This window comes from Glycine max, chromosome 4 (assembly GCF_000004515.6).
Source record: "Glycine max cultivar Williams 82 chromosome 4, Glycine_max_v4.0, whole genome shotgun sequence".
In the NCBI taxonomy this organism is placed as follows: Eukaryota; Viridiplantae; Streptophyta; class Magnoliopsida; order Fabales; family Fabaceae; genus Glycine; species Glycine max.
The window spans coordinates 2,403,886-2,426,163 of record NC_016091.4 but is presented as its reverse complement, the minus strand read 5'-3'; the positions used below and the strand labels follow the sequence as shown (position 1 = coordinate 2,426,163).

The 22,278-nt window shown below is 31.8% G+C and overlaps 2 protein-coding genes across 6 annotated transcripts; one reads left to right on the top strand and one right to left on the bottom strand.

The window, feature by feature from the left end:
• Positions 1-2,255: 2,255 nt before the first annotated feature.
• On the top strand, positions 2,256-9,659 carry LOC100807360 (inositol-pentakisphosphate 2-kinase). Of its 2 annotated transcripts, none has more exons than XM_026128157.2 (10): positions 2,256-2,446; positions 2,563-2,679; positions 2,785-2,994; positions 3,242-3,389; positions 5,240-5,280; positions 5,455-5,565; positions 5,766-6,368; positions 7,073-7,269; positions 7,969-8,126; positions 9,158-9,659. In XM_026128157.2, the coding sequence occupies exons 2-8, from the start codon at positions 2,578-2,580 to the stop codon at positions 7,229-7,231; spliced, it is 1,374 nt and encodes a 457-aa protein (XP_025983942.1). In that variant the 5' UTR covers positions 2,256-2,446; positions 2,563-2,577; the 3' UTR covers positions 7,232-7,269; positions 7,969-8,126; positions 9,158-9,659. The 2 variants fall into 2 exon arrangements, with proteins under 2 accessions (XP_025983942.1, XP_003523790.1); XM_003523742.5 differs by having other exon boundaries at positions 2,258-2,478.
• Positions 9,660-10,227: 568 nt separating this feature from the next.
• On the bottom strand, positions 10,228-14,533 carry LOC100792695 (phosphatidylinositol/phosphatidylcholine transfer protein SFH6). Of its 4 annotated transcripts, none has more exons than XM_006577927.3 (15): positions 14,411-14,533; positions 13,942-14,236; positions 13,733-13,832; positions 13,361-13,627; positions 13,166-13,243; positions 12,562-12,663; positions 12,379-12,428; positions 12,190-12,289; positions 11,960-12,058; positions 11,727-11,840; positions 11,517-11,643; positions 10,970-11,036; positions 10,699-10,873; positions 10,551-10,625; positions 10,228-10,388 (listed from the first exon to the last, which is right to left on the bottom strand). In XM_006577927.3, the coding sequence occupies exons 1-15, from the start codon at positions 14,424-14,426 to the stop codon at positions 10,371-10,373; spliced, it is 1,683 nt and encodes a 560-aa protein (XP_006577990.1). In that variant the 5' UTR covers positions 14,427-14,533; the 3' UTR covers positions 10,228-10,370. The 4 variants fall into 4 exon arrangements, with proteins under 4 accessions (XP_006577990.1, XP_006577991.1, XP_003523568.2 ...); XM_006577928.3 differs by having other exon boundaries at positions 10,699-11,036; positions 13,366-13,383; positions 13,499-13,627; XM_003523520.4 differs by having other exon boundaries at positions 10,699-11,036.
• Positions 14,534-22,278: the final 7,745 nt, after the last annotated feature.

Sequence of the window (22,278 nt, the reverse complement as noted above, 5' to 3'; positions counted from 1 at the left end):
TTTAATATGATTATTTTTAATTTAAAGTAAATGGAAACTAATTTTTCTATAATTTTCAAATGAATTATAAACTTCTCAAATGATTTATAATATATCTATGTGTATACATATAATAAAATTTTATAACTTTACTAAGAAAATAATAATAAATAATAAAATAAAATATATTACCTAATAATTTAAATTTAAATTAATATTTATAAAATTAAGAGTTTGCTGGGAGGCCTAAGGCAATGACCTAATTGACCTTACGGCACTGGTTCTAATGGAAGTACTCATGGCTTTAGTTGAGATGTTGCCCCACGGTTCATTTTGGTTGTTGGTGGGCGCCATGGGAAAAACAAAAATTCAATCAACAACACTAACGAGCGACGTCCAAAGTAAATTAATTAAGAGCAAACAGAAAGCTAAGGCAGCAGGAACAATGGTGTTCTTCCGTTTCTTCACATAACAATCCTTGAATCAAACCTTAGTAGCTAGGAATTAAGATGGTGTAAGAATACTTTTGTACTGCACAAATGAGTTTCCACTTTTTAGGATAGAGTCAAGTAGTCAACCACAATCCAATGTGTTCTGAAAGTCCACTACCATAAGCTTCTTGATCATCCACCATGAATGAGCCTTCTTTTTTCCTTTCCACCTCAAATTTCAATTCCTTTTTAAACTGAGCATAGTATAGGGCGCGTGTCTAAACAGTCCAGTCCACCTTTAAGCTTTCATCAAGAATATTACTTGAGTGAATTCAAACAAATTATTAGTCATGTGCACTTCTTTAGAGACAATTATTGTTGGAGATCAACGTTGGACACTAGTTATATAACTAAAATTGTGTATAAGTAGAGACAATTCAGTGAACTAGTCTTTAAGGTTAAATTAAGCTAAAATCCAAATCTTAAGCATATCTTAGTATCTGTTCTTGAACTTAGGTCATCTATTAATTGGAGCACTTACAGATTTTTAATCGTGCAAATTTCGTTCCAGATGTCCAATCTTTGACATAAGAGGAGTGTAGAAGTTGTGTCCACTGCAAAACAAAAGTAAGCAATTGTTGGCAATTCTCGCGTCCAAAAGATAACATAACCGCGAAATAAAGAAGTGATGACCATATATAAATAAAATTATCTATATACTTAATTTTTCTAAATTAGAATAAAGATGAATGTTAAGCCAACGAGTGTGGTTCAAAATTTAACTATTTAAACAACATAAAATGATAAGCAAATGTTGCCTTTTTTTTTATTATCAAAATTAATGATTTTTATCACATAAGAATATAGGAGTTGTCACCCTGATTGACACCTTTGATTTTTTATTTATCCTATAACAGGAGACGTCACTCTAGTATGTTTCATTTTGTTAAGTATTTAGTGTCATCAAGCCAACACTAAATGTATGTTTAATGACTAGATTTTATATCACATTTTTATTCAATTTAGTATCGGTTAAACCGATACAAAATACCTATTTAATTGACTATGCTCCTCCTACAATATTTTCTTAAAAAATCTCTTGTTATTTTATAAAGAAAATACTAAATGAAAAAAATATTAATATCTTAAATATATAAAAAAATATTTTGATTAAAAGACAAAAAGATATCCTCAATGCTTTTTTTAGTGAGTAAAAAAGTTTTATAAAAATTCACAGGAGGATTTATAATTATAAAAAAAATCTTACTAATTAAGTAGTATCTCACTTACATTGGACACTAACCATCTTTATTATTCAAGAAACACATTACAATGTGTGTCTTTGTAAGAAAGTATAGGAAAGATATCATATAAATTTCATAGAAATCATAGGGTTGCCAATGTAATTGCTCAGTATTATTCTATTTTTATCTCTAAAACTTAAGGAAAGTTTCAAAACCAAAAATGTGACATAAGATTTAGCCATTAAACAAGTATTATGCTAAATTGAGTGAAAATATAACATAAAATTTAGTCATAAATAGTTATTTAGCATCGACTTGATCAACATTAGATACATAATCTCCTGTTACATGACAAATAAGAAACACAAGGTGTCACTTTAGTGACGCTTCCAATATTCTCACGTGACAAAAATGACTCTTATAATAACTCATCATCTTATTTTACCATTTCCTCATAAATTATATAGATTGTTGTTTCTTTTAATTTTGCAATTGATAAAGAATATAGAAATTTTTAGTTCAAATAATTTCAATAAATTGAAAATCCCTTAAGAAAAGAGTGTTAAAAATATACATTTCTAAAAGTTAGAGATCTGTTGCAATGCGACAAGGCCCAACATCCACCAAAAAAATACAACAAGGTCCAACAAACCCAAGCAAGCATAGAAAAAAAAATTATTAAATGAATACTAATCCTAAAAAATTTAAGCAAAACAAAAAATTTGAGTTTGAGATTCACGTCACAGCACAACAGATGAAGGATCTGAGCCACAATTACTGGAACTGAACAGAGTAGTATTTTTTCAGTGCATTCTAGTTGTTAGGTATTTGAATTTTTTCTATGATTGATTGGAGTGTCTTGTTAATGTTCGATGAAATGCTTCACCGATCACCATTTGTTTTTTCAGGCAAAAAGTTGTTGAATGGAGGTAATTTTAAGGGAGAAGGACGCAGGTGAGTGGGTTTACCGAGGCGAAGGAGCTGCCAATCTTGTTCTCGCATACACCGGATCATCTCCTACGTTTGTACGTTCCTCAATTTTATTTTACTTTTTATTTTAATTGAATTGGATTACAATAAAAGCTTGATGAATGGTAATGGTGTTGGTGTTGGTGTTGGTGTTGGTGCAGATTGGGAAAGTGATGCGCATTCGTAAGTGTCCAAGGAATGGCGCAGAGGGTATGTGTATGAGGAGCCCCTCTGCTTTGACTGCGCACGAGCGCCTCCTCTGGAAAGACGTTGATGAACTCATTTCATCTTTGGACAATGAAATTGCATGCCAACTATTTTCCCACCACGTTATGAAGCCATTGCTTGGTCCCAAATATATTGATGCTGGGGTATGTCTTGTGTTGCCCCAACTCCGTAATGGCTATCGTTAATGTCTCTATTTTAACTGATATCAATCATCATTGTTTATGTCTCTATGTTAACTGATTCTGTTATTTATAAATGTGTACCTAGTGTTTTTTATAGTTCGTGAATTAATCAATCGCCCATGCACTAACCTTTGCTTAGGATGTTATGTGAGATTGATGATTAGTGATCATGACTTGACTCTCATTTATCCTTTGATACTTTGTTTAGATGCTTGTTGGGGTGTCAAGGGAATTTCTCGAATTGGTTGAAAAGAATGTAATTCGTCAACGTCCTGCTTGGAGAGTTGATAATGCTCAGGTCGACATGCATCGTGATTCTGTGCTTCTCATGTCTGATCACTCACTCTTCACTCATGGTATTGAGATGCCTTTGAGGGCTTGCTTCTACTGATTACCCCCCTGTTTTTAGTGTTTCACATCTAAATCTAGTATCTAAGTATTAGCATTGCTGGAGCAATTGAACCCTTTTATTCCTCAGTTCAAATAATAATTGTTCTTTTACCTCTTGTGCATGTAAAGTTGTGGAATATGCGATTGCTACGGACCTTATGTTTCTTTCAGTTGACATTTTATATTACCATGCTGAGAAATCATCTATCTGTAGAAGTGGGTACAGTGGATGATTGGATTATTTTACCTCTGTTGGGTAAGAATCCAAAGACGCACCATAAGTAGTAGCAATGCAAAGTAGGAGAGAAGGTAGGGAGGCAATATTACTTTAGGGTGGGACAGGAACCTGACATGCTACTAATAATATGTTAACAGTTTGGCAAGTGCACCAAATGTCCAAGTAGTAAAACTCAGAAGTCCGAGTATCGAATTCCACAAGGATTTTGTGTTGCACTTATATTGAATACTTTTCAATTTATAAGAGAAGAAATAATTAACGAGAGGGGTAGGAGAAAGAATAAGGAACAGGAAATTATAAATAATAGAAAGCAAAGGAATTAAAAGCAAAAGAATTAAATAAGGAATTCAATGAAATGCGAATGTTAGGATCTAGCATGTCTTGTTTGCCGAGGATGTATGATTTTAGGATTTTTCTTTACCAATTCAAGTGAATTTATCCTATTCACATCTATTCATTTACTTGTCCCTGATGCCTCACGATGACAAACCTATTTTATTTATCTATCCCCCAAATACCTTTGAAAAGATTCAAAAAATAAAATGCATGAAGTTTGAATTCTAGATGTGTGCTTAAATGCATGGGTATAAAGTTATCATCCTATGTCTAGCAATGATTTCCTTATGATATCTTTTCGTTTTGTTCCATTAGCAGTTACCCTCTATCGAGCGTTTAACCCCTAAAACTAATGCATGCATACCTTCCTTATATCTTTATTAGGAGTTACCCTCTGTCGAACACCTAACCCCTAAAAGAATATAAAGATGAATAATGCATGGGAGATAAATAGAAAAGACAATAAGATAGAAAACACATGTTGCATTGATAAATAGTGAGGAGTACATCATACATCGCTTGACTTTTTAGGCCTGCCAGACCCTAACTGGGGGTTTAGCCTCTCATGGCCATTGAGGGCCTTACACTAGAATGGGGGTATAAGAACTGATGGAAGGAAAGGAATGAAAGCAAGAAAGGGGAAAAATGGTGAAAGAGAGAAGAGAATTCCCTAAGGAAGAGTTTTCAGGCTTTGGGTAGTAATGAGAATGCTCTGAGACTCGGTGTGTTGTTTCCCTTGGCCTGACTCTCTATTTATAGCTGCTGAAGTGGACTTGAACCTTCGTAAGCTCGCTTAGCGCGCGTTCCTCTCGCTTAGCGCAGGTGCTAAATCTCGCGCTTAGCGCCTGTTTCTCGCTAAGCGTGTGTGCTCTAATCTCGCACTTAGCGCGTTGTTGGGCTGGGCCTGGGTGTTGTAATCTTCATTTTTTTCGTAATTTGCTGTACTTTTTGCTCTTAGTCCCTTCAATTGTTATATCTGCAGCCAATATTTAGAAAAAATATCAATTCTTAACAATTTAGACCAAATAACTGCTAAATAATTATTTTTAAACACAATTTTACTTTATTTTTCTATTATCAACAGTACAATTATTTAGAAGTTATCATAATATTACTTACATCCAACAAGGAAACTTATTTTCTTCCCATGCTTAGTAAACACACGTTTTAAGTTTTCTAACTTCATAACACATCTGCAAAACATTTCAAAGTTCTGTTTCAAGCTCCCCTGTTTCATTTCAGGTAATCTAGTATCTATCCCCTGCATATCTGTTGAGATAAAGGTATGCTCTCCATAATGTCATACATTATTATTCTTTGGTACATGTCCTGCCCCCCTACCATTAGACAACAACTTAGTTTAAACTTTAAAATTTTAAATTAATTATCAAACTTGCTCTCCTTTACTCTCTCTTTTTCCTGTTGTTAACATTTAAAGTGTTGTTCTGAACAACTAGCCCAAATGTGGATTTATTCCTCTTTCAAGATTCATATCTGAAGGAACTGCTATCAAAAGGAGGATAACTCGCTTTCAAATGCACCAAGCTCTGAAATTGCATCAAGGAGAGGTACCCCATACACAATTTTGCCTTTAACAGTGGTTCAGCTGCTGCGTAGTGCATACATCTTCCTGTGGTCATATCATGTAGTCTCAAAGTCATAATTTAATCTGTTGTTCTGTTGATGGATGTTAATATAATATCACTTAAATATACACTATCTTTTTTAACCTTTAAATTTGAGACAGATTTATCCAACATATCTGCAGATATCACTGCTAAGTGAATACAATCCTCTTGATCTGTTCTCTGGATCAAAGGAAAGAATTTATAAAGCTATCAAGGATCTCTTCACTACACCTCAAAACAATTTTCGTGTATTTATGAATGGCTCTCTCATATTTGGTGGTCTGGGAGGTGGTGCAGAAGATACAAACTTTGGTATTGCTAAAGCATTTGAAGATGCACTTAAGTCTGTCATTCAAGCTGATAATGGTCTGTGTACAGAGAACTTGCTTACTATTGTTGCTGAGGCTGTGCAAAAATCGGGAGTCCTTGATCGACTCCTGGATGTTCAGAAGCTTGATAATGTTGACATAGAAGGAGCCATCCATGCTTATTATGACATTACTCATCAACAGTGCATGATATGTAGAGAATTGAGTGAAGAGCAACTGAAAAGATATACCTCTTTGCATTCTGCTACATTGGATGAAAGCTTGAGAATTGTAAAGGACTACTTAATAGCAGCAACTGCAAAAGACTGCAGTTTTATGATATGTTTTAGACCAAGGAAAGCGGGGGATTCTGGATCTGGATCTATATACAGTAACATATATCTTGAGTCAACTAAGCAAACCTTTGACTTCAAGGTAGGCAGCCGTTCACTTTTTTTATTTTTCTTTCTTCATTTATTTTGATAAGGTTGACTGTGCATTGCATGATTCATTTGGTTCAGCTTGTCGGTTCAGGACCTCACTTGAGAATGGTTGATTTTCAAAAGCTTCTATCCTGTAGGTGCTGTTAAAAAGCTACTGCAAAAGGTCATTCAGGAATGTTAGATAAAAGTAATATAAAATCTAAAATGAATTTCACTTCAATAAAAACAGAAGAGTTTTTTGTGCCTAAGAGAAGAAAGAATTTAAATACAGTGGAATGTTGACTTATTCTAGAATGGATCAATGGTGAATAACAAAGTGGCACACCATTAAATAAAGAAACAATACTTTAGGGACTAAACAATAACTATACTAATTTTAAAAAAATAAAAAACTAAAAAAAAGTCTGAATTTTGGGTTTCTCTCTTTTCTTACTTGGGCCTCTCACCCTTATGCCTCCCTCCTCATATTCTACCAAAGAAAGGATGCCATTGAAAGAAAAGCAACAAATTGAAAGATTTTATTTTCAATTGTTGCCAAGAGTTACTCAGTCATTATAGTGAGAAATCAAACAAAAAGAAGTAACTTGGCCTCCCTTTCCATTTTTAATGATTCTATTCTCTATCTTTATAAAACAGAATAACTATAATGCTTGTTACACTTATATCTTATTTTAACTGTAGTTTTATCTATATTAGGTGTATTTCATTGACTTGGATTTGAAGCGAATGAGTAAAATGGAAGAATATTATGAATTAGATAAGAAGATAGTGAGCTGCTACAAAGAAATGATCAAAATGGACCAGGGAAGAAACCCACAAACTTGCAATCCTCTTAAACTGCATACTGAGATTTAGCAGGCTCTTACAGATGACACTTGAGGAAGATTGCATTGGTAAGTATGAGCAATTTGATCAATATTTTTCTATCCTTCAGAAGGTTTTCTGTATGCAAATCTTAAGTTGGAAACTTATATTAATTGTGCTTCATATAACCTATTCAATGTGGTTATACTTTCATTTTCTTTATTAGTTTTTCTATGTTATTACATATGATAAACCCTCACTCCTTTATTTTCTAAAATGTCTATATGTGTGTGGCCTACTGCACACACAACACACAGGTACCAGATAATACTATTGAATTTATTAATGCATTTGGTCAATTTGGTTCATGACTGTTTTGATCTGTACGTAACAATAGGAAACATAAGGAACCCCCCACCCCCACCCCCATCCCCCCAAAAAAAAGCTATTGGTGAAAGTGATATATCAGTTGCTATAATGCTGCCCACCCCAAGCACACATTGCACATGTACTGATATAACTGAAATTTGATTTGTCTTCGCTGTTTAAATATGAGTGCACCACTAATGCCGGAATGAAACATTTGTTAGTTGTAACTGAACATGTGCTTGATTTCCACCTTCACTTGAAAGATATAGGGCTCACCAAGCTGGCCTCTGTGTTGTTAAATTTAATTGGTAAATGATTTAACCTGCTAATTATTTAAAGTAAATTATCTTACAGTAACACTCAGAATATCTGTTCTAGCTTTGCAAACTTAATGGTCATAATTATCTGCTACTTTGCAGTGTAATGCTGTAAACAGTACTCGGAATTTGGCAAAACAAAGCCTATTTAGAGACCGTGACTTCAGCTCAGATCTGGTTTTTCCTTTGGTCAGCCTAGTTTTGCCGTGGCTTGACTGATGATCTGTGTACCATACATTGAGCTCATGAGATATTTCAAGGTTTTTCCCCTCTCTCTGTCTCCAAGGCTCACACTATTTATTTGTTTATTGTCTCAAGTTCGAGTAGTAGTACAAAGGGACATGTGAAGGTTGGATTCACAGAAGTGGTCATGCTTTCACCAGTATGCTGACACATTCCAATCAAAGCTAATCTGATGATCTGACAATTTCATACCCAATTTGAACCAGGATAATTTTTTTTTTTCAAGACTTAATTTTCTTTACAAAATACAACTTTCTGGAGCACTCCTTATGAAATATTGACATAAACTATGGTTAGAACCAGTTGTTTCTTGATATTGGAAATTGATTAAGGAAAATGCTAGAGCTCATAAATAGATTTATCATACTTGCTTCCAGACTGAGCTGGCTTGCCAGCTTGCTATTGAGCACCTCACAACCTCACCCCCTCCTATAAATGTTTGCATTTTGTTTTGGGCCGAGTAAATGGTATATGTTTTGGTAAACCTTTTGTTGAATAGCATTGGGTGTATTTAGCATGGGTCTGATTATCATATGTACAGGTTGAGATTTCTTCTCTCCATTTTGTCATGTGTGAACTATTGAGAATTTGTTTACTGAACCCAAGAATCTGGGTTTAACTAAATAATTGTGTAATATTAGCCGGAGGTTGTTTTTGTGAATATTTAGTTTCTGCATTTTGTTTGCTTGGGAGGGCATGGGTGCGGACATTATCTGATTTGCATCTATTACTGGTTGTCTAGTTCCCTACTAGCATTAACAATTTAGCACTGCCACTCCATTTAGTTTTCAGCCAAATATCTACAGTGGAACATGGTGAACAAGATACCTAAACACGGATGGGGAATAGATGAGATCTTAGACAATAATTTATCGTAGCAAATGATGTCTAATGTTCTTATTATAGATATTGTAACCTACTTTCATATTATAGCACTCTTGCTATGTGATATGCTTCAGTACTATTTACGGTTTGTTCATTTTAGTTTATACTTTTTCTGCTTTTGGATGGACAGTACTAACATATCTGATGGGCATATGTATTGCAGAAGACTAGCGTCAGTAAAACTGTTCCGTTCAAGGTGCACGCAAAAGCAACTTGTAAAGGCATTAATTCCATTGTCCTCAAACGGGTTCAAGATCATGGTAACAGTGACTGGCGAAGCCAATGCAGTGAGGATCATCAAGGAAAAAGAATCAGCAGAAATTGAGTAGAGGCGCTGCCAGGGAAAAGATGATGGATGAGAGAAAAGGTGCTTTCATGTCAGAGATGTGATGTATGGTATATATGATTGCTGAAGATGGTTACAGTTACTGTTCTATTATGTAATTAACTCACTCTAATCGGCGTGCTTGTTGTACCATTATCAATCATTTTGCCAAGCAAAATAATGTCTATATTAACTGGTAGCATTTTTTTTATACTAACGTGATTTCATAAATAATTTAATTAGAATACACTAACAGTATACTGGCTTTTTCTGTTGTCTTCTAATTATAGATTGTAAAATAATTGAAAGTTATTCACTTAAGTAATGCCTTTAGAAGTTATATGTGGAGTAGTTTTTAATTTGTTGATAGTGTAATGAAAATGTATCAAAATTAAACTTTCATGAATTCATTATCGTCAATACTGTTGAGTTTTTTTAAAAGAAAATTACATTTGCTAAATAAGAGGATCTGGACAGTTGCGTGTCTAGTGATCTTTCTGATTTCTCTGTTTCATCTACTACACGAAGAGGCTCTAGTGCTGGTCGGCAGGAATTTAGAATCTAAATGTTATTATTTGGTCTAGTTAAAGAACAAGCTTAAGTAATAATTATTTATGAGAAGATCTAGATATTTTTAGCAAATAAGTTATTTATGTCTTTGCATTTCATTGAATTTAAATAGTTTATAGTTAGTTTCATTGTATTTCTTTAAGAAAAAAATGGCAATAAGGAGGTTATTCGAAATGCAAAATGTAAATGTGAAACGTCAAAGTAGAATTAATTGTAATTAGATAATGAAAATTACTAGTATATAAATATGAAATAATTTATAAGTGTTTGGGTGTAACATTATTCATTTCGAATACCCAAACAGAATAAAAACAGCGTTCAAATGAAGAAGCCCCTAGTTCACTTCTCAAGTATGTTATTGATATCACCGTGATTTTATACATTATTACACGTCAATTGGTTCTCCTCATTTTTGTATACATGTTGAAAGTGAGAGAAGTATGATACCACCGAACAAACTCGACCATGTACAGTATTCTCTTCACCAGCAACCCTTTCTCTGCTTTACAAAAACAGATTGAACAAACTCTTAAGAATTCCCATGCACCATGCACGACATTAAGGTAACTAGAACTTGACCTTTTCTTTCTCTCTTTCACATTCTGTATGTATGTGTGTGTTGGTGTGCGACGTAAACAAGATGCAAATATCATTGACTTGCCTTGAATTTGTCTCTTTCCTGACTGTCTATGTATGCCATAAGTTCTTCTTGTCTTATCAAAGATTCGTATAAAGCCTGTTAATGATGTTGAACAAACTAGTTTATAATTACACACCAAAAATTATTGAGCAATCTACCACTCACATACCTTCTTTGTAGCTATCAACTCTGCTTCCAATGCATCCACACGATAAACAGCAGCATCGAGCAGCTCCTCTTTCTCATGTGGCATCACACTAGGCTTTGATTGCAGCATGTCAACTTTCTCTTCAAGCTCACCAATGCGTTTTAAGGTAGACGAGGGAATGTTTGTCTTTGTGAATCTGCCGGGAGCACATGAATCAGGACGAGATTCCTCCATGGATATTGAATCAACAGTCATGTTAAGTATATTTCTGGCAGAATCAGAATCTGAGTACCGTATTCCCTTAGTGACACGAAATGCTATTGATCGAGCAAAAGTATAAAGGGCCAAAATGAAACCCGCTGTAACAGTCAGATTTTTCACATTTTCAGTACTCAATAGAAAAAAATTTCAGAAATCAATTCTAAGTAGCATTAATTATCTTAGTTCAATGTATACATTTATTTATCTTTGTATCATAAAGAGAATTTTATTTCACATGCAAGTGCTCAAGTAGTTTGATGTATTTTTTGGGGGGGATGGATAAGTAGTTAAGTACCGATTCAATGAACTCAAAGCCGTGAATAAAAAAAATATTAAGCACAAGGGGTAACGATTGAATTGAAATTGTAAGTTTTTCATTCCGTTAAATTTTTTTGTTATGTTAACGTAGAAATTAATTATGACAGATTTTGATAATGTCATCGTTGGTTAAGTTCACCATGTTCGAAAAAACAAAAGTGTTTATATCCACCCCTGCAGGCTTATATACAACAACAATATCTATTCTTAGCTCTAATAATTATAGCATGTCAAAACCAATAATTGTGCCCGTGCATAACCTGTTGAACAAAATAACATTCGAGGTGTTGCTTGTTTTTCCTTTGGTCCAACATCAATGGCTTTGTCAACCGTGGGAACATGCTCAACTAAATTGCCAGCATGACTAGTCTTACCAACCATTCTTGCCTGGATAAACATAAAGGCAATTACATTAAATTCATTGCAACATTTTTTCTTGCAACCTTAATATAAATATCATGGTCACTCACTTCTTCAAGGACAGGAGTTAACATAGGGCTTATACAATTCCCACATGCTTTGGGAGAAGCTATATCTTCAACTTCAGATCCTGATTCTCCTGTAGATGTATCGCTACCTCTAATCTGTTTTCTCAGAAACCCAAAATCCAAAGGAAGATAAGAATATTGTTATCATAATATCTGAAACCGAAAGTTCTCAACTTAACATTTTGCAGGGTTCAAGATGGTAATGGAAACTGTACCATTGGAAAAGATATCTTGTCACATTCAATCACCCTCCCCTCGTCGTTAGAAACTGTTACTATTTGTTTAGAACATCCCACTTCACCACTAAGAACCATCTGCATGCCCAAAATTGTTCTAGTTGAGTCACAGACACAGTAAGATGCAAAGTAGAACTGAAGACCTGAGAGAACTAATCAAAATTTACAGAATAACAGTCTGTATATAAATTACATGATAATTAGCAAACCTTTAAAATGTTTGGGTCTTGCCATGGCCCTTTATCAGACCTCATACAACCACCTTGATCTACACAAGTGCAACTGCCACCAAGAAATTCTGGCAGCTCACTGAGAACTTACAGTTAGTCAGAATTTTCAAATAACTAAACTAGTTGATTGAGAGAAAACTCCATTAACAGAATTGAATGTAGAGTTACCTCTCATCTATAATCTCAAGCAGTTTACTCTGGAACTTGTTTCCAAGAACCTAATGAAACAACATTCAAGTATCAATTAATCCTATACCTATAAATTATCTCCGAGCCAAAACTATAGAAGGTAATTACTTCAATGGAATCCTATAAAACTATAAACAATAACTCAAAAAAATTAACACATACATGAATCTTTGAAGTAGTTTTGGGATCAAGAAATGTTTTCACCGTGTTCCAGAGTATCTTAAAACCAGGACCAGCATTAATGATAAACATTTGGCAGAGTGTCTGCACGGTATCATTTAGAGATTAGAATCAAGAAGCACTACATGAACAATAAGAACATTCTGAAGTCAGAAAAAAAGTGATGATTAAAACTACATACTTGTCAAGAAATAAGTTTTTTATGAAATTAATCATCAGAACTTTATTATATTTGATTAGGCTTTGAAGGATTGGATGAAAGGAGGGAGAGGAAATTTTGAGGATAATTTAGAGGACGATAGGTGGACAAGAATTTTGGCAGTTTGAAAAAGAAAGCACTAAATGCGTCAAGCAAATTCAGACATTCTTTCAAGAACAAAATAAGCCGAAAGGGTGCTAGCCAGAGCAATTCCCTCTGCATTGAGGATGTTCGAGATTTTTTAATACCAGGAGGACCAGCATTAATGATTAACATTTTGGCAAGAGTGTCTGCACAGTATCATTTAGAGATTAGAACTTGGAAGCACTACATGAACGATAAGAAAATTCTGAAGTCATAAATAAAGTGAAGATTAAAGCTACATACTTCAGGGTAGTAATCACCATCAATCTTCTGCAGCCGGGTGATGAGTTCCCGTGCAGACTTTGTTAGGTTTTTGAAGCCCTAGAAAGCAAAAGCAGCATAGTAATATAAACTCCAGTCTTAACTTTTGATTAACTTCAAGTTAAAATGGTTTCTGGAAAACATTCATTGGCCATTTAGACATACAATACAACTTACCACACCTTGAACATCCAAAATGGTTGTACTTGAATCTATGTGTCTCTTCGCAGCTATAGAGCAAGCCGGAAACTTAACAGCAAATGTTTTCTCAAAACCCTGCACATGGTATCTCAAATACCTTTCCAAGGTAGTTACTTGCATAAGCTTGTTGGGATCAACTTTCCCTAGCCTCTCAATATAAACAGGCCTTCCTTCCCTATCTACACCATGATTACCATGCGGGTAGTACTTTAGGACTTCATTCAACTCCTTGAATTCAAAATCCTATAGAGTAGAAACCAGAGAGTAGTATACATGAAACCCAAATTCGAAAAAAATAAAATAAATCAATGTTCAGGTTATCAAATTAAATTGTATTAGATGGATCACCTCCATAATTGTATCTGTACCATATTCTTTCCTCCATTGGATCATATTGGCCCAGATGTGCTTTGCTTTCTCAATATCAAACTTCCTTGCTTTCAAGAATCTGCATGAAATATGTTGAATTCAGTTTTAAACTATACATACAATAAGGTAAATAAACCATATCCATATGTGAATGTAACTACTAATAAATAGTAAGGAGGGTTTGTAACCTCAATAGCATATGATAGTCATCATGTATTGGAGTAAGCAAGTTATCTAACACAAGTGCCTGTCGAAATGCATCCACTGCTTGAATGTCTTTAACATCCCGAACATCCTCAATGGAGAGGGAATTGCTCCTGCTATCAATTTTTCTGCTTCTTTTCTTCTTGAAAGAGTGTCTAAATTTGGCGGACGCGTATAATGCTTTCTTTTTCAGACTACCAATTTTTGCCCATCTATCATCCTCGGAATTATTCTCAAAACTCAATTTCCTCTCTCGCCTGTCATCCATTCCTTCAAAGCCTAATCAATAGTAACATAAGTTCTGAGGATTAATTTCATGAAGAACCAATTTGTTGTCAAGTATCTAAGCCATTGAAATATTGATTAATTACATTCAATCACACGATGCTCAGCTAAATTAAACCTTAATATAAAAGAAATGGAATCTGGGTGCAAAAAAGGAAGGTTACTCACAGAGATTGGTTGACATGTCAACGAAGATGGAAGTGGTAGTGAAACATAAATAAATGGCAGAGATAAATTTGAATATTTATAACGTTTTGTTTTGGGGTGAATGACACGTAGTTGGAGGGTCAGGGTCTTGGTTAATATAGCAGACACACGGAGTGGCGGGGGGAGAAAAAATTCATAATGCATTATTATTAAATTCCCAAAGACAGGAAATTTAATGAATAATAGATGCACGAATCTATATTAGATTTTTACTGGATAAGGAATAAAATCTGTTGTATTGAACAGGAAAACTATTAGATTGATTAAAATATGTTATAAATCATTAATTTTAGTAGGGTTTTTTTTCTAAGTTAATATAAATCAGAGAAAATCATTAAATAAGAATTAAAATTTATCAAAAAATAATAATTTACAATAAATTATAACCAAACTTACTTAATCATTTTTTTCATACACTCGAATTCTAAATCTTATTTAAGAAGAGTGAAGCGTATACTACCTAAATCAAACACTAATTAGTGTTAACTGTATTTTTTATGAACAAATACATTAATTCCAAAAATAATAATATTTATTTTAAAAATTATCAATCTCTTATATCTCACCCAAAAGACATCAATGTTATCATGAAAGTCTCTTTGCATAAATTATCGTAAATTTTTAATATTATTTTTTATTCTGATGCATAAAAAAAGGAGATAAGTATCGCATAATTTTATGAAGAGTAGATTTGTAGTACAAAACTTTGAAATAATTATATTGGTCATTTTTGAGGTTGTGACCGACTGCACATTTTTCATTATTATTGAAAATTTCATATATTTTTTTGGTAAATAGAGATAATGATAACCAAAAATAAAAAGGAAAACTAAACCCTAAAAAATTGCACACCCAGGGCATCAGCCAAGAGGTGTTGCTAGAGGAATCCAACTCAAGGTACGCCCACCTCCAATTCGGACCGGACACACATTGTCATATATCTATTCTCTTGTTTTATTTTTAAAATGCAACTTATTCGATCTATACATAATAGAGAATATGCACTTTTTTTTATAAAAAAAATAATGCATGTCAACATATAAAAAAATATAAAGTAAATAAACTGTAATTTTTAACAAAAAAAATTATAAATATAATTAACACTAACTTCAAAGAAAATCACAAACATGATTGCATGCTATTTAGATCATCTAGAGCCGACCCAAAAAAAAGTAAATTACGCTAATATTTCTCTTACTTTGCACTACTTACACAAAATGAAATATATTTCTTAAAACTACACAAAACCTTTCTTATTTTATGAATATGCTATATTAACCAACCCAAAACATTTTTTTTTGTGAATAACCCAAAATATTTTTTTTGCGTGAAATTGAATAAAAACACCTTTATTATATTTTTTTCATCACACATAATCATTTTATTTCTGAAACATTAGAAAAACATCCTTTTATTTAATAAATATATTCTACATAAATATTGCTACAATAATAAAAATGTCAAATTATGAAATATTATGCAAATTTATAGTTAATTTGATTATTATCCTCTTGAGTTACTGTCAATATATTTTAAGTTTTTTATCTTTTAAATATTTAAAATAGAAAATAATTTGTGGTGAAAAGGAAAAATAGAAAAAAAGGCAAGTCATGTTGTTCTAAGTTTTATGATTCACAATACAAATGAAAACATTTAATCGTTAATGGTTTGGATTACATAATTAATTAGAAATATTACTTAATCTTTTAAAAATCGCATGTGACTTTTATTTAAAAAAACGTAAAATTTATAATTAAATACACAATCAGAACCGTTAATTTTAATCTATTAATTATGACTAAATCCTCGCATTTTTATAATAATAAAGATTTTTCGCATTACATGCTTTTAAATTGGGAAGAATAAAAATTTCAAAGCTTTCCGTTAAAACTATGGAAGAATTGATTCCAAAATTTAAATACTCGGTTAAGGCTAATATTTTATTATAAAATAATAAAGCAATAAAATATTGGCCTAGACAAGTATTTTAATTTAATATGCCCCCATATGGTTTTTATTTCTACCAAAAATAAATGTTCTTTTTCTTCTATCCACTTCTTCTCAGGCCCATTAAGGAATCTCCACAAGACCTCCCCCCCCCCACTAAAAGATTCCTTCGCTAGGCCCGCTGATGCTTTAAAATTTTTGTAATATTTATACTGAATATGCTATAGTCTATGGTCAATGCTATTGTCACTCTCCTGTTTGATCTTTGTATCACTCACTTTTTTTAATTTTTTATAAAAATATTCCCAACAAAAAATCGTTTTTATTATATATGATTATGATTCTACATTGAAAACTAATTTTCGTTGTATATATGGATTAAATATATAACGGAAATTTGTTTCCTTGTGTATTGTAAGTTGACATCTCATGTGTCAATTAACAATATAACAGAAACTAGTCTGTTGTACATTTCGACATAAATTTATGCTAAACTTAATAACAATATAAATATCACTCTTTATTTAAGTCTTATTTATTTCTTTTTATTTTAACATTTTATTTAACCATCCCAAACGTGTTGTGTCACAACTCAATATAAATATTTTTTCCTAACCCTGAAACATAACCATCAGCAACGTGTTGTGTCCAATGGATGAACAATAATACATGTTAACAGCTCATGAGTGATGAGAACTTACACAAATACTGGGAAAACATAATGTATTTCTAATGAGGTATTCGTATTTTTACTAACCAGCGGGAACACTATCATGTCTGCGCGTTTACATTTCTGTTACACTATCATGTTTTATAGTACTAAAATTTATATATTAAAATAATATTTCTTATTATATATAAATTGATGTGGATATTAATTTTAGTTTAATCTATTTTGTAATATATATATATATATAATTTTACTTATGTCTATTGATTTGTTATGATATTAATATATTATGTTTGTAAATATATGTTTATCTATACAAATTGATTAAATTATTTGTGGTACACATATGAATATTATTCTATTTAATAAATGTATTTATAAAATATTAAAATGGTAACATTATTACGTCACTTTTGAATTTTTTTTTTATTTTGATTTTTAATTATTTTTGCTCTTAGGGTATATATACTTCAATTTTAAGAATTTTTTTTACATATTTTAAAGTATGATATGTGGTGGAAAAGAAAAATAAGAGAAATAGATAAATATATAAATTAAATATAAAAAAACATGTATGTAAAGTAAAGATTATCCGAACATTTTTTGTAATTGCAATTGCAAAACAAAAAATATCATTCAAGTCATGTTCTCTTAATAATGTTTTTGAGTTTGTTATATTTTTTAGACATTTATATCCAAAATTAACAAATTTTAAAAATATATAATGGTGTTTGTTTTTTTCTAGCATTTGATAAATAAGAAATTTATAGGATAATGAAAATTATTTATTTATTTATTTACCTTTTTAGAAGAAGAAAAAAATTAAAAATAATATTAGATAAAAATTACTATAGAAACACGTTAGCTTAAATATATTAAAATTTATGTTTTTTTTTAAGAAACATTAATTCATGTTTTAATAACTTACATAAATTTATTTTACAAACTCCCCTTAAAAAAAAGTCATCTTATAAAAATTTAATAAAATTATTTTTTAACATTCAATCAAATACCTAAATAAATAATATCTCAATATAAAAATTTAAGTGAGTAGCACGTGTATGTAATTGGTAAATGGTGGTCGTTTTGGAAGTTCAACACGCCTGTGGTACTTGATTAAGATATCAAGTATATGGACTTCAATAGTCTAGAATTTTTTATTTTTACTTTTGCAAAAAGAATTCTCGAGACGGCACCTTAAACATTTAAAATCATGGCATGAAATTAACACGGATGGGTATTTATGAACTTTTCTTTCTTACTAGAAAGGTCAAAGAGAGAGCAATAACTCAATTTCAATGTAAATAATAATAATAAAATTGATAGTGGAAAAAAATAAAATGAGAACAACACTTGTGTATATCTGGACAGATTTAATACTAACAATAACATTTGATATAGATAAGGTAAATTGTATTTTTTTAGTAGCTGATATTCTCTAATTATTCTTTTTTCACCGTAAGAGATCGAGATCAAATGTATAAGTGTGCACTGAGCTGAATTTAGTGGATAATTTCTCGAAACTTACAAAACTCAAAATGCCTATTATTAAATCACATGTAGATTCGGTTAAAATTAGGTCGCCCAGCCGCAAAACTAAAACATGTCACATTTTGGACAACTTGATTACTTTCTTACAGACCCTGTTATTGGTCACATATCATGATGCATCACAATTTGGGGACGGGGTAATTATTGAATAACAAGCTCTACAAAGATTAACAGTTTTTAAATTTTGTAACATACTAATCTGTTAATTTTATTATACTTTACTAAATTTCATTAATTAATGAAAATCTAATGTAAAAGATTTTAAGATCTATTTTTTTATGTTTAAAATGTTTTCTTTACAATTTTTACAAGTGAAAAACAAGCAATATTTTCATAATTTTCAAAAAGTAAATAGTTTCTCAAACTAAATATACTATTAATATTTAAAAAAAAAAACATTTCCTAATTCCTACCCTAATTGGACGGTAAATATATAAACGTATGTAATATAATTCAATATGTTACGGCTTGGTTGTTCTATTAAGGAAGTCAAATTGAGATGTAACGCACTCGTTAATGCCTTCATATATATATATATATATATATATATATATATATATATATATATATATATATATAAGTGAAAAGACAGATAATAAGATGTTTGTATGGGATCTAGTTTAATTAGTTGAACTGAGTGCGTGTGTAAATTCTTTAAAAATTATTATACTAAAAAGTTTTAACTCAATTGATTAAACAATAAATTATATTAATTACTCTTTTATCAATTATATCATTATGTTTCTCTTAATCTTTAATTAACTCACACGTATATTTATTGTGAAGTTGAAAGGAATAGAGACAATATAAAAAATCCTACAACTAGTTTATTTGAATCAAGAATCTTAATAAATTTCTTGATTTTTACATAATAACTTTAAAAGACAATAAAAAAAACTGAAGGTGGTACGTAATCTTGTAGGACCATTTGAATTGTTTTTTTATGCTCATCTTTTATTTTTATAGATAAAAAAACTAAAAAAGTCTAACACATTTTAAATCTTAATCATTTTTTTATATAATTTATATAATATAATATATTCCAATATTACTTTAAATAAACTTTATATGATAAAACTCCACCCAAAATTCATGTATATCTTAATTTATAATCAAAGTTATCAAGCCATCTTATGTTAAAGAAATTCCTAAACTATTGCATAAAAAACTATGTATTACATTTTAAAAAAAATCAGCAGTTCTGTGGCATATATGAAAAGTGCACCAAGACTAAGAACTTCTGGAAACATATCAATCACAAGATGCACCTACCCTCCCCACAGACAACAGTACCATTTCATAGTGGTCCAGAATGAATTGTTCTCACTTGCTTTATTATAGTTCCAGAGGATGCTTTTATATTCTCAGAGCAATGAATATAATCCAGATCACAGTAAGAGAGAGAAGAGAGAGGTGCATTTAGCAAATGTACTTAGGTATGGATCAGAAGTTTTCCCTCTATATAAGACTACAATAGTCTATATATCTTGTTGAGAAAATCTCATTTAAAACATAAAAACTATAATGGATAACTTCTAAAAATCACATCTGAAATACGGAACCAAACACCTATATAATCCTTTTAGTTTACGTTAAATATGATATGGTAAAAAAAATAGTGAAATTTTGTGTGGTAATGGAAACATGAGGCAGCGAGATTCTTAATGGACCTGAAGGAGAAACGCCACGCTCTGTTCTGACTTTTTTGTTTGGTAGTTTGGCCAGTGGGGACCACCAACAACTGTAGTGTCGCCGCAGTGCCATATTTTCTTTTACTCCTCGACTACGTAAGAAAAAATTTCTACAACATTTATATTAGAGCCCTTTTTGGCATCCATTCTTATTTCTTCCCTAGCTATTATTAGAAACTAGAAAGATAATATAACCCTTTGTTATTCATGTAGCGTCTATTAAGTTTGTTAGTTAACCTTTCTTTCGTCATATAAGAGGAAATGTGAGGAAGTAAAAAGAATATGGTAATATCCAATCCAAATTCAATATATAACAACAACCATTACTATTTTCTTCCCGCAAAAATAATATTATTTTTCTAGTGCAAAAAGGATTATAAATAAAAAGGATTTTGTTGACAGATTTAGTTTGGCATGAGAATCACATTCAGACCTAGGATTTCTCTTCATTTAAACTCATATCTATCATAAACCGACCAACCATCGGATGGACTAATTAATCTGAATATCATATCATATATCGTGCATCAATATGGAACATCACCTTGAAATTTTTAGTATCGATTATTAATTTCACCTGTTTGCCACGATTAGATGCGATTCTTTCTATATATTAATCCAAACAAATAGGCACGTACTATATTAACAAGATGTCCACGCGAGACATTATTGGCGACATAACAACATGGAACACCGTAGGATTCCACAATAAAACTTTCACACCTTATTTTACCTAACTTTGACGAATTAAGTTTTCAAGAACGAGATTACGACTTTGGAAGGTGCAAAATATAAAACTTGTGTATGATACACAGTAAAATATGACCTGCGGCTGTAGGTAGTATACTGTATACATTTTTAATACTTCCATCATTAGTTGTTATAAGGGTATAATATTTTTGTTCCTCCTATGTTTGTAAAGGGACAGAGTTGTTTTCTTTCAAGTAGCGATTTCATAACGGATACGCTTAATCCTGCCAGCACCAAGGAATTAAGTTTACCCTTCACTCTTTTTTCCTCTATTATATTATTGATGGCGCTCTCTCTATTTTTGATTTCACCAAGAGGGGGCTATGTTCTATCTTGTGAACATAAATTCTAAATTGGCATGTGCATCTTGCCCAGCAGTAAAAGCTTTATTTGATCATAGACTCCTATTATTTGAAGACATTTCGACCACCACTATCTGGTATTGGCCTTAGTGGGCTACATGGACAGTTACCAACTTGGCAATGTCCTCAGTTACTAATAAGAGCAGAGTAATAGAGACAGGTAAGTTACATGCATTTCTCATTAAACTTGCCTAAAATATACACTAACTTGGATGTTGGAATCTCTTTTCAGGTACTTATCACATCATTGGAGAAGAAACTCGGACTAAAACGAGGAAGACTGAGGACAGGTCGGAACACCCCGAGAGTGATAAGAACATCAATCATGTTCCCAAACACCTAAAATTCTATTGGTGTGTGTTTTTCAATATGCTTTAGAAGAAAATAACATCGACCCAACGAAAAGGTACTTCATTCATTGTCCATTAAATTTGGGAACTAATATAATCTTCCAATTCATTTGCTTGAATCTAATCTAAATCCAGTCACATGTGAACAAAACAATAACTTATTTCATACTCATAATGTCGAACATGTTTATTGATATGGACCATCACTACTTGTGTGGCAATGGGGTGTGAACAAGCGTATCCTTTTTCTGGGGTTGGAGCAAACGGCAAATCTTGAAAAAACTTTTTAATTTTATTCAATTCTTTTGTTAATGTAACAAAAAACAAATATCCCCGCGACCAGATCCATGTCTGCCTCGCTCATCCTATGTCGAAAAGGGTAAATTCATTACACCTTCAACCACCACTCCATTAACGCAGTACCATCCACCAACACCTATCATAAATAACACCAAAACAACTTATTCTAGCGTCTCAGAATCAATAAACCTAACACCATTCATAATTG